At 49.7% G+C, this 13,586-nt stretch overlaps 1 protein-coding gene across 1 annotated transcript; it reads left to right on the forward strand.

Moving 5' to 3' along the window:
• Positions 1–468: 468 nt before the first annotated feature.
• On the forward strand, positions 469–13,324 carry TLX3 (T cell leukemia homeobox 3). Its single transcript, XM_085617874.1, has 3 exons — positions 469–957; positions 6,105–6,345; positions 11,476–13,324. Exons 1-3 carry the CDS (start codon positions 546–548, stop codon positions 11,684–11,686), a joined length of 864 nt encoding a protein of 287 aa, XP_085474000.1. The 5' UTR covers positions 469–545; the 3' UTR covers positions 11,687–13,324.
• Positions 13,325–13,586: the final 262 nt, after the last annotated feature.

A 13,586-nucleotide genomic window follows, 5' to 3' on the forward strand; every position in this document is an offset into this window, starting at 1 on the left:
TGGAAGCTCGAATACTAATATGTTTACAGTGTGCATAATAATGCTTTTGATGTTAATTGAGAAATACTGGGGATCTTTTAAGTATGTATGGGTTTCCTGCCTCTTTCAATTCGCGCTTTAAGATTGAACTATGCGCCACGGCAATGTTTTGTTAATTCGTTAATAGTTTCGGATTTTTCTTACTTACAAATAAAAAAAAAGAGCAGGTGAAATTGGAGCATTTGCCACACAATTATCGTGGCTAATAAATTTGACCCATTGTTCGTTCATTAAAGTGATGTCACTAGGCCCGGTCCCTTGGCTCCGATTTCAGTGAATTAGCAGTGACTGGGAAGCGGTGTCCAATAGCATGGCGGGGGCCGGTCCTCGGCTGCCAATGGGGAGGGCGGGAAGGCGGGCGCGCGGCGGAGGGGAGGGGCTCTGAAGATGACAGAGCGCCTGGCGGCCGGAGCAGTGTTGGCAAAGTTTCAGTCTGGTGGCAGCGGGGCCCATGGAGGCGCAGTGAGGAGCGAGGGGCGCAGGGTCCGGAGCCAAGCGCTGAGAGCATGGACCCGCCGAGGATGGAGCCCCCAGCAGCAGCCCCCCAGAGCCAGCCACCCCACGAGCCCATCAGCTTCGGCATCGACCAGATTCTGAACAGCCCCGAGCAGGAGAGCGCCCCCCAGCCCGCCCCACGGGGATCCGACGGCTATCTGGGCGGGCCCAGGGCCAGCGCACCCTACCACCCGCTCTCCGCCGCCTTCCCGGGCCTGGGCGCCGCCTTCGAGGACTCGGGGTCCTACGGGGTGAACCTCAGTCTGGCTCCCGCAGGGGTGATTCGGGTACCAGCTCACAGGCCCCTCCCTGGAGCAGTGCCGCCGCCTCTGACCAGCGCCATGCCCTCCATGCCCGGCCTGGGCAGCCTCAACTTCCCCTGGATGGAAAGCAGTCGGCGCTTCGTCAAGGAGCGCTTCACAGGTAAGATTGGGTTTGGGGTGAAGCCTCTTGGCGCTATTTCCTGGCATGTGGCCATCCCGCTTCTCCTGACTATCCGCTATGTGTTATCCTGACTCTTTCTCCCTTCAGGCGCCTGGGTACTTTTATTATAGTCTGGCACTAACCCACTCCATCAGGTTTCAGAGCGCCATATCTAACTGTGGCACCGCCCGTCTTTACAGGTTCAATGTCCAACATCGTTATCTTCCCGTCTTCTAGGAGCTATACCACTGCCTCTTTGTGACCTCATCCAAAGCACAAGTTGCGGATAGTCTTTGTCAGGGTAACACCATCCCCTCTCACTGGATAGCCGGGGTGCCCACATTGGGGCATTGGAGGATATGCGAATCTTCACAGATGGCACTACGCTGAGATATAGGACTTCTTTAGCGCCAAGTGCCGCCGAACAGCCAAATAAAGATGCCCAGCTCCACTGTGCCTGAAATCAGAAACTAAAGACGTGACTGAACTGACAGGAGAAGCATGACGTTCCTCAGTGGAAAAATACACTTTTTAGAGTGTCTGCACTTTCCCTTGTTTGTGATGTATGTTTGTTTTGTTTAGCAAAAACTCGTGTATTTGAAGATATTGCTGTGAGGTGGCGTGTGATCTGAGACTGCACGCATTCAGAAATGCAGTTTGCGAGTGACCGGCAAACGGCAGCGTGTTCAGTGCTCACGCACGAACCAATGTTTTAGCACTTGTCTGATGAATGTACTGCGCGGTGCCCCTGCTATATATGGCCCTAAGATAAGAACCACCCAGGAACGAAACATTACACCATATTTTCAATGGCTCTGCAGGAGTAGGAAGTTGAGACTAGTTCGTCTACTCTTCTAGGAGCTATGATGACTGCCTCGTTGTGACCTCATGCGTTTGACATCTGTGTGTACAGATAAAGGCGGTCACTGAAGTGCAGTGCAGCCAGTGCAGTGAAAACAAGCCCAGCCCTCGCCCAGCAGTGGCGCGCGAGGACCAGCCAGGAGCGAAGATGGAACCCAACAACCGAAAGCTGCATTTTGTGCCCCGGGGTGATGGTGCCAGCCCCTGTGCCGGAGCCGCTTTCGCGGCTCTGACACCCCCCTTGGAACCGGTACCTCAGGCAGTCCTAACAGAAGTAAAACATCTAGAGGGAAGGCTTTGCCGACTAACGTCGTGAATGCACTCAGGTGTATGAAACGTGTAGAGGAGACGGCATCCCACGGCGCAGTGTCATCCACCTCTGGTGCGTACAAACACTCATGATCTGCATAGAGAAGGCAACAAATGATACATAATTTTACAGATCGTCCTGTCACAGCCAGCAAATATTCTCCCCTTCTTTAAAGATACTTTAATGTGTATACCCCTATTGCCGGAAAGGGATCATAAACAAGGAGGCGACTTCCTGGTGGTGTCACGCAGTAGGAGTGACTCCACACAGCACGATGCTCTAAGGCCTGCGTGACAGCGGTGCCGGTGAACCAGGCTCTGCGGAGAGGACGAGCCCAGAGTCACGGGCTGTGCCGGGGCAAAGCACCGGCCTCACTCTGGTCCTTCCAATGGGCACCAGGAATGGATGAGGCCGTGGTCTCTCTCTGGCCTCCAGGGCTCGGGGCCTCACTCCCACGAGAGGACCTGCAGCACACACTACTTCCTACCTTTTGTGTCTGCAGGAACACAACCCTTCGGACCCTCGAAGCGCCTCACTGTCGGTGCAGCAGAGAAGACCCCAGTGGAGGGCCCTTCACCCTCCTCAGGCTCTGCGCACCAGTCGGTGCGCCATCATCAGCGCCTTATTACCCTTTCTTTCAGTTCATTCAAAGGACTTAAAACCATGCGGACTGAGGGATCCGAACGAAGAAAGACCCCGCCATGTATATATATATACTACCAAACAGGCGAAGCTACGAAATTCTCTTTCAGAGCATTGCTCCCTGTGCGGGCCCAGATAACGGGGATCCCCTGCAGAGCTGTCGAGCGTGGCGCCTCTCCTCTTGTGCGCAACACTCGACAGCGCCAGGAGGTTGCATTTCGTGGCACTGTGCAAGAACCATTACATCACATAGTATACAAGACCATTGCATGACGTAACGCAATGGTGTCACGTATTATCATGACATAAAAAAGCACAGTGGTGCAGCATAAAGCAGCTTTATGACACTCAGAGCACTGCACATCATAACACACAGACACTTGGGGTGACAGGAGCGCAAGGGCACAGGGCTGGGAATGCAGAAGGATTCACACAGAGTGAGACAGATTCACACAGGGGACCCGGATATTGACTCAAACCGAAGGGCGGGTCTGTGGCACACAGGCAGGGAGACACGAACAGTTAGGAGGGCAACGAGAGACCGAGACACACTGATACACTCAGACGCTCTGGCTCAGCACTGTGGCGGATAACACACAACACGCTGCACTCGGTTCGTTTTGGTGAACGTGTCTAAGGCACACTCAACAACCACAAGAAAATCTAACCGCAGAGAGGGGCTTTCACTCACTTTCACGGGGAGCTGGTAGAAATGCACACGAGAGACCCGCCTTCGGGGAAATAGAAGACAGACGTGCGTACTTGCGTGACGTGCGACCATCTCATGCGCATTGTAACTTAAACACCACGCACGCGCTCCGCCGGAAGATAATAACACCTGATGCACTTGCTGCAAAGTTGTTACAGGAGGGAACGCCTACAATCCACAGGTAACAGCATCAGGAGGCCATGAAGGGCACTGACACACACCGTAACTGACACAAGAAACACTGAAAACACACACAAACGGGCCAGAGGGACACACACTGTACTGACATACAAGAAACACTGAAAGCACACACAAACAGGCAGGAGGGACACACACTGTACTGACATACAAGAAACACTGAAAGCACACACAAACGGGCCAGAGGGACACACACTGTACTGACATACAAGAAACACTGAAATCACACACAAACAGGCAGGAGGGACACACACTGTACTGACATACAAGAAACACTGAAAGCACACACAAACGGGCCAGAGGGACACACACTGTACTGACATACAAGAAACACTGAAATCACACACAAACAGGCAGGAGGGACACACACTGTACTGACATACAAGAAACACTGAAAGCACACACAAACGGGCCAGAGGGACACACACTGTACTGACATACAAGAAACACTGAAAGCACACACAAACGGGCCAGAGGGACACACACACTGTACTGACATACAAGAAACACTGAAAGCACACACAAACGGGCCGGAGGGACACACACTGTACTGACATACAAGAAACACTGAAAGCACACACAAACAGGCAGGAGGGACACACACTGTACTGACATACAAGAAACATTGGAAACACAAACAGGCCAGAGGGGCAGTGACACACTAGTGATAATACAAGGAACACTGAAGACCATATATACGCACCGTTAAGGACACAAGAAACCCTGAAAAACACACACTCAGGCCAGAGGGACACCGACATGTATTATAATAATTCATAACACACTACAAAACTAACATGCCTTGGCTTTCGTTTCTTTGTGTTCGTTTAGACCTCTCCGTCCGTATTTACCCGTGCGTATTTTTGGCTCATCTTATTTTTGCTTATCCGTATTTAGACTGTGATTAAATGAATCTGCAACAAATATTCCACCCTGAGTAAACACACGGTCACTCGGAGGCCTGCTGGATCGTAGTGTAAAATCAGCTAAATAATACAGCATAGTAAACATTAGCATGGTAGCGCAAACACGTGGACAACGGACGCGCTGGCCATTGAAGCCCCACCTTCTTTATTTATAGGCTCCGAAGCTTTAACTTTCAACATTTTTGGAATTGAAAGCCACTCAAGAAAACATATCTTTCATTGCTCCCTGTTTTTTTTCTTCTTCTTCAAATAAACGCAAACACGGAGGCGCTCGGTTTCTTTCTGTGTTTACGTAGAAACATTAGTAAGAAAGGAATAGCGTGACCCGGAAGTCTAATATAACACCGTCTGTTTGAATCCAGCATCCTCTCGCGCCACCACGACCCATCCTGTCCCTAAGGAGCGGCGTGACGCAACATGGTGGGACCCCTCTGCAGAATGTGACGAGGGGGTCCCGAGTCGGCCATATTCACTGGGTTCGGGATGAATGGGTCCCTTGAAGGGACGGGCCCCCTGCGCTACAGGGGCTGCGGGGGCCTTTGCCTCGCACCTGTCTCTAAAGACAGTGAGGCCCACTGGTACCCGGGGTGACACAGACAAGAGCTAAGTGCTAGGTGCTGAAACACTGAAAGTGTCTTTTGGCGAAAAGGTAGAATTCACGAAGTTCCAATAGCTCGTTGACACGAGTACGTGCTCTCCGTGCCTGTTGTGAATTTTATGTACGTGTTGTTTCGTTAGGCTGCGGTGTGCTAGCTGTGTCTTCCGAAAATATATATTTATATGTGTTGTAATGTTGCATTGTGGTGTGATAGTTATGCTTGTTTTAGGATATTTTTGTTGTCCTCTGAGTCCGAGCTACATTTTGCTTTTTAGCGTTGTATATTTTTGTGACGTTCTAAGTGTTGTTTTATTACGCTGTGCTGTGCTGTGCTAGTTATGTTCTATTTCGCAATTTTATGTGCGTCTTGCTTCTGGTATTCTGTGGTGCTCTAGCTGTATTTTGTTGTTTAATGTTACGCATATTCTGTTTTATTCTGGTGTTGTGTGCTAGCTATGTTTTATAAATGTAAAGTGTGTGTTGTGTTGTCGTGCTGAGTTTTTATGGCTCACTTTGTTCTATTTACATGTGCTAGTTGTGTTTTGGTTTGTAATGTTAAGTGTGCTGTGCTATGTTTTGTATGATGTGTTACGTGATGTCATGCTAATTTTGCTTTGCAGTACTGTGTGTTTTATATGTTGCACCATGTGTTATGTGATAGTATACTCTGCAACAGCGCTTTGGTTTGCAATTTTATACGTTTTGTGTTGTGGTGTTATACTTTGTGCTACGCTATGCTTTGTCATCTTTTGCATTGCTATGTTAGATTTGTTGAGATGCGCTTTATTTTATGTTGTGGTGTTTTGCTGTGTTTATATTTTATGGCCTAGATTCTTCTGTCTTTAGCGCACTCTGTCTCTCGCGCTCACTTCTCATCCTGACGTGCCCTGTTTGTGCCCACAGCCGCGGCCCTCACCCCCTTCACCGTCACCCGGAGGATCGGGCACCCGTACCAGAACCGCACCCCGCCCAAGCGCAAGAAGCCGCGCACCTCCTTCTCCCGGGTGCAGATCTGCGAGCTGGAGAAGCGCTTCCACCGGCAGAAGTACCTGGCCTCGGCCGAGAGGGCGGCGCTCGCCAAGTCCCTCAAGATGACGGACGCGCAGGTCAAGACCTGGTTCCAGAACCGCAGGACCAAGTGGAGGTGAGTGCCCGCCAGGCCGGGAAGAGGGGAGTGTGAGGATGCTGGCGCTGCCGAGGTTGAGGAATGTGGTCAGGAGGAGGAGGCCATGAAAGGGGCCATGAGTGAGTGCGTGTGTGTGAGGGGGGGGGGGGGGTAGTCTTTCTGTTGTAAGTAGTGGAAACCTACGCGAGCACCCTCCATGAGGAAGGCGAGTGGGGAGCTGTTCTTTCTGCTGTAGGTAGTGTAAACCTACAAACCTCATCCATGAGAGGGGGGCATCAGCCTGGGACTTGTTCTCTCTGCTGCAGGTTGAGCAAACCCATGAGGACCCTAGGTTTTTAGGCTGTATTGTAGGGGCAGTAGGGCCCGCGCCTCTTTCTCAGACCCCACCGAATGTTTTCAAAGTTAAACCGCAGACTCGACAGGGTTGTTGAGGGACAGCCAAGTGCACACCGGAAGAACGGAGGGGTGCAACAGGAAGAGGCACGGGATGCACAAGAACTGGGGGGGGGGGGGCAGGGGGGCGCTGCTCATAGAGGACATGGAGAGGACGTAGTGCCTGGAAGCACCGTCGCAGCCCATGAAGCACAGAGTGCACTGGATAGACATAGGGTTACAGAGTAGCCTTGAAACAAGTGGTACTCTACAAGAGCGGGGAGTACACCGGAAGTGCACGTGGGAGTTCACAGGAAGCACCGAGATTACCCAAGAAGCACCCGGTGAACAGAAAGGACAGAGGGCGCACGGGGAGAACAGGAAGTGCACGAGAGGCACTGGCACAAGGCGGATGTGGGAAGGCTGTTGAATTCAGGGCACGCACAGAGGGCACTAGTGAAGCTTGGCACAGCCTGTACATGGAAGCAGTAAAGAGAGAGTATATAAGGGGCTCAACCTGTACATGGGAAACTCCATATGCCTTTTGTAAACTGGGCACAGATTGTGCACCGGATGTGGGATAGGCGAGGAGGTCTGTGGGCAGCAGAGCCACGGTGTGGAGTAAGGGGCACGAGCCACAGAAGCAGACAGAGCCACCTATGTGGGCAGCGGAATGGCTACCGTCTTGGAGCTGGACATTGAGAGGGCGTCGGACGTCACTTGTCTGCTATTTACATGTTATTTGCTATTGCATTTTTTCCGCTGCATTTAGAAGTTTTCTCTACTTTTTTAATACGCCGCCGGAACGCCGCCACTGTCTTGTAATTCCATCCTGCAAACGTGTTTGTAAACATTGCACGACTTTCCCAGGCGGAGCCAATGTTACAGCATTCTTTATTTGCACGCTGTACACCCTAACCCAGCAGCGCTCGCACGAATCGTCACATTTTCGGCCTTTTCGCACTTTCAAATCAAGCGATATTAAAAAACGGCGGCGGTATTACACCAGGACAGTGGTGGCACAGTGAGACAGCGCAGTCAAACACAGAAAGACAGAGGTTACTATATATGGACAGTCACAGCAGGGCTGTGAGATCTGTAGAGGTCTTCGAGAAGGCGTAGCGGGGGCGTCTACATTCGGTGTTATGTGTGGAGGAGAGGGGACCCTCGCGGACCCTGTCCCAGACACCAGGCCCCCTGCGCTCGTCCTGTCGTCTTCCCGGATGCGTGTCCGTGGACACCTTCTTTAATAGCATACTCAAAGTACAACTCGCTGACAGTTGACGTCACGTAGCCAGTGTGTTATGGGCCCCATTGTAAGGAAGGGAATACATATTGGCTGCTGTTTGAATAATACAATACAGCAATGATTTCACTGGGCCCCCGGGCTCTGGTGCCACTGCACCTGCTGCACCCCACGTCCCTGCTCACCGAACCGTGTCACCTTAGCATTTCTGACGACGTTTCGCAGACAGAGCGTAGTGAAACCCTTGCGTCCGAGGCGCTGCCTGCTGGTGTTACAGCCCGTGCCTCCCCTGCACGCATATATTAAGGGGCCTGTACCCCACGTCCCAGGCTATGTGATTTTAAATCAGAGCAGAGGGGGCCGCAGGTAGGCCCAGATAATATAAAAACGTTCGCGTCGGTGGTGCCTGGGTGCGGGAGGGCCGCGTTGGAAGCGCTAAGAATTCTGTGGACAGTGAAGTCACCGGTTGCATTTGTGGCGGGAAATGTCCCGGCGCTGGGATTGAACCGATTGAAGTAAATCCAATCCCGACACTTTATATAGAAGAGACCAAACGCCAGCACTGCAGGGTGGGCCCGGCGCGTGCGTGGGGGCAGTGTCTGCAAGCGGATCCCCCAGGAGCCGAAAATACAAGTTCACCCCCACCCCCTCTACTTACCCGGCGTGTGGGCCAGGGGGGCGCGGCTCGTGCCAGGGAGTCTGGGTGAGCCAGGGGGGCGCGGCTCGTGCCAGGGAGTCTTAGTGAATATCCCATCGATTCCTAAAATGGGATATTGTTGTAAATAAAAATAACAGCACGGGTAATATCAAAGCAAACATAGCAATGGCAATAATAATAACGCCAGTCTAGTCATTATAAGAATAATAACCTGAGAAACCCAGGTTACACGGTAAAGCATCAGAAGGCCTGCTTGATACCTGGCTGGAGTATGAAACACCTTCTTGCTATGTGGGTTTGGTTTTTATGACATGTATGTATGTTACTCAGATCACATGTTTTTAGTGCAGATGTCATTCACTGCCCAAGAGGCATCCTTCCTCTGTAGAGGTGAAGGGTTCAGCAGCTCGCCTCTGCAGTGCTCTGCTAACCATGGACTCCCGCCTGCTGGATCAGGGTTCAGGTTTTTTGGCTTGGATTGCAAATGATGAACACACAAAAGGCAGCCATTAAGATGGACAACACATTTAGAGTTTTGATTATTAAAAAGCATTGTCATACATTAAGACATACTTACTTGGATAACAATATCAAACTGAAAAAATATCAGAATGCGTACTTTTTGCAGAGAGTCATAATTGGTTAAAACGACTTACTACCAGTAAAGGTCTGACTTCATTGGGATTAAGGATGGAATTTGAACTCTCTGCTGGTGGTGAAATGGTAGCTGTCAGAACACAATACATTACCATTAACAATGCACTGTGTGTACATAATAAACTCAGTGACAAGACTGGGCTGTTTCCAATATCAGCAAATCTCAGAGATTGATTTATAGGGTTAAAACAGTACTTTGCCCATTTTCGGGTTTTTAATATTACATTATAAATTAAGTATCAGGGTAGAAACATGACTATGTTGGTTAGATGTAGAAATAACAGCGACACTGTTTGTATTAGTAGGACAGATTATAGTGAAGGTATTCTGTGTTTGTAAATCACTATTTTAAAGCTATATCTAGTCTACGTGTTTTGATGGCTGCTCTCTGCCATGCCAGCCGAATGCTTGGGGTGTTCGCTTTTGTTTTACATTTCATAGCTGGTCTTCTTCCTAAATATGGGATTGATTAAAATGTAGAATATGTTGTGATTATTCAAATCATTGTAGGTCAAAGAAAACATAGACTAATCAACTGGGAAGGAAATCAAGCTTAGGTAATACTTTTTTAGGTTTGCCATTAGTTTGAATAAATAATTTACCGAAATATGTAAATCCCAGGAATTCTTTAACGTAGTCACACGTGTCATGTTATTAATTTGAATTATGAGGTTCAGTGGTATCAAAGTCCATAATTTCAAGAAGTGTGTCCTGTCAAAGTATTTTTTTCAGTAATTCAGAGGAATGATGTAGTTTCTGTCAAGTACGGATTTCAAACAATCCACGCTTTAGAAAATGAGTAAAATAGAAAAGATTGTACAAACAAGCAGTACCTGTGTCCATTCAGTAATTGCAACTAGTGCAGCAACAACATCTCTAGTACGCACATTTTGTAAATAGATCTACAACCAGGTAACAATATAAATATGCAGATACAAGTGAGAGGTGTTGACATGTTTTGGCCTACAGAATCTCTTCCCGTCAGCCTTCTTCAGGAGGTGATCTTACCAAAGCAATCCTTTCGATCACTGATGATATAATATAGTAGTTCAAGTTATTTAGTGCCTTTCTAGTCAAGAGAATTTACATTTCTCCTGCCTATCTTAGGTGTTTTCATCCCTAGTTTTGCAGAAATGTAAAACAAGTATAGGTGAGGACGGAGGGTAGGGGAGACAGCGCTTCAGTTTTCATGAGCCACTTCTTTCAATTGTTCTGTAACATCTAGATAGCCATGTATCATTTATGAAATATTTGCCATGATTTGTGTTCTCTCATATATGTTTAGAAAACAGCATTGGAGGTAAACTAGTTATTTTGTTTCAAGAGAGCAGCAGGTGGCTCTTTTCCTTTTTAAATGCCCAGCTAGTGTTTATTTTCTATGTGTGTTGTGTTTCATGCAATACTGCTGAAATGTACATCCCGCACTGGGAGCCAGCCATGAATTATAGATAGGTGGTATTAAAGCGCAGTTGTGAAGGATCCGACGAGCGCCCGTGGAGGTTCCTGTGTATTGTCGACAGCGCTACTCGGCTGTGCAGGCCTGTGTGTGAGTTTGTCCTTTGCACGGCGCACTGGTGATAAGGCAGGCCTGTGTGTGTGAGTCTGTCGTTTGCACGGTGCGCTGGTGATAATGCAGGCCTGTGTGTGTGAGTCTGTCCTTTGCACGGCGCGCTGGTGATAATGCAGGCCTGTGTGTGTGAGTCTGTCCTTTGCACGGTGCGCTGGTGATAATGCAGGCCTGTGTGTGTGAGTCTGTCCTTTGCACGGTGCGCTGGTGATAATGCATGCCTGTGTGTGTGAGTCTGTCCTTTGCACGGTGCGTTGGTGATAATGCAGGCCTGTGTGTGTGAGTCTGTCCTTTGCACGGTGCGCTGGTGATAATGCAGGCCTGTGTGTGTGAGTCTGTCCTTTGCACGGTGCGTTGGTGATAATGCAGGCCTGTGTGTGTGAGTCTGTCGTTTGCACGGTGCGCTGGTGATAATGCATGCCTGTGTGTGTGAGTCTGTCCTTTGCACGGCGCGCTGGTGATAATGCATGCCTGTGTGTGTGAGTCTGTCCTTTGCACGGCACGCTGGTGATAATGCAGGCCTGTGTGTGTGAGTCTGTCGTTTGCACGGTGCGCTGGTGATAATGCAGGCCTGTGTGTGTGAGTCTGTCCTTTGCACGGTGCGTTGGTGATAACGCAGGGCTGACTCGGTTCTCGCTTGCTTTGCAGGAGGCAGACGGCGGAGGAGCGTGAGGCCGAGAGGCAGCAGGCCAGCAGACTCGTGCTGCAGCTGCAGCACGACGCCTTCCAGAAGTCCCTGAACGACTCCATCCAGCCCGACCCCCTGTGCCTGCACAACTCGTCCCTCTTCGCTCTGCAGAACCTGCAGCCCTGGGAGGAGGAGTCCCCCAAGATGCCGCCCGTCACGTCGCTGGTGTGAGGCACAGGAAGGGCCTTCGTCGCCCCGGAGCTCAGCCGGACTCAGTACCTCTAAGAAGGGGCTCTTGGCTGGGGCGCCCTGGAGCCCAGAGTGCGGGACATTCCCATGCGCCCTTTGCGCGGCGTGAGCGGAGCTCAGGACTTCCGCCCTCCGGGAGGGCAGCATGGGCAGAGGGCTCGGTCCTTCCGGGGGCTGCATGAGTGCAAGCACAACTTCCAGAGCGGACGCCGCCTTTTGAGTGGGGACTGGATGGCGACAGAGCACGGGCCCGCTCAGACCACACAGGGGGAGAAGCATGAGGGCGCAGGGGCTGTGCTGCCTGGCATCCCTCTCCACAAGAACCAGACCGGAAGCGAGAAACCACCCTCGTGACGCCAGACTCCACAGGGACTGCCCTGTACGGAGAGGGCAGCAGGCTGACGAGCTGTATATGTGCGCCTAGCTGGGGCAGGTGGAGCGGCGAGACTGCATCTCTGCCCCTGACAGGGGCAGGAGGAGGAAAGACGCCCCATGTCTGCCCCTGGAGGGGACACGTGGAGGGAAGAGGCCCCATGTCTGCCCCTGGAGGAGACAAGTACAGGGGAGAGGCCGCATGTCTGCCCCTGGAGAGGAGATGGATGCATCTTCACACCATCCCCCAGGGAAGCCCCGAGATCCTCTCCGTGGGTCAGCGGGGGTTACCCAGCGCGAGACGCGGCTCTTCCGGTCTGCGGCGTTTTCACGTGGTGTGAACTGCACGCACACACTGCCCACCGTGAAATTATAAGGCCAGGGACCCCTCACCGACCCCACATCCTGCACTGAGGACACCTTTTCTTGTGAGGAGAGGAGCTCTTGAACCCCTAACGCACACCCCCTTGTAAAGAGTCTGCGGCTGCACTGGATTTCAAAGCAGGGTATTAGCCCCCTATATAGACTTAAAAAACAACAATGATAAAACATATTTTACTATGAATCACTTACCAGCCAGCGTACGCCCGGCTGCCATGTAAAGCTCGTCCAAGTCAAGTCTGTGAGAGGGTGGGATTAACAGTCAGAGTGCTTTGGGACTACGGGGCATTCTTCGTTTTTTTCGCATTTCCATGTTGATGATATTCTTCTGAATGGTATATAAGTAAAAGGAGTTTTGTAAAATAAATACATACAAATGATTTAATTTATTTCTGCATTGAAGCTCTAACACTGTTAATATAAATTTATATATATATATATATATTGCTGTTTATTATTTATGTCAGGTTGAGCATACAGATTTTTCGTTGACCCTTGAACAAATATTTATTGCTGTTTTTCAACATTTCAGCACAAACTTTTTAGAGCGGTAGTAATGTTGCGACCGGTGGTATATGCCAAACCATTTTAAACGTTCTAGTTGACTGCCTGACTACTGATGTTGTGTATCGGAATTTAGCCCTCTAATTGACCAGAAATTTAAGAAAAATTGAAAAGTATTAGTTCTTATTTTTTTATTATAATTTTTAACTCGATATCGCGTATTTACAAAAACGACAAACAATTTTAAAAACATTGTATTTGAAAAGCGCCTTATGTTTCTTAATGAAGAACACCTGGGGTTGACACGACCTATGGATAACATTTGTACTTGCTGAAATGTGTAAATAAACATTTTCTTTAAAATATTGACACATCCTGCGTTTTGTATTCACTGGGGTAAAAATCGCAGCGCCTGAGCCGTTCACATACCTATCTGGCGACGAGGCTTCGAATTTTGGCTACGGTGATTTTACAAAGTGAGTGTGATTCTGGACGACTCAGTTTATCTTTCTGCACCCCGTACTGTAATAAATCGCACTATAATGTTGCTACATGTACCGTAAATAAATATGCACAAATTGTATGTTGGTATCCCAATTACACGCCTCTATCTCATACTGCTCTG

Source organism: Triturus cristatus, chromosome 7, assembly GCF_964204655.1.
Source record: "Triturus cristatus chromosome 7, aTriCri1.1, whole genome shotgun sequence".
In the NCBI taxonomy this organism is placed as follows: Eukaryota; Metazoa; Chordata; class Amphibia; order Caudata; family Salamandridae; genus Triturus; species Triturus cristatus.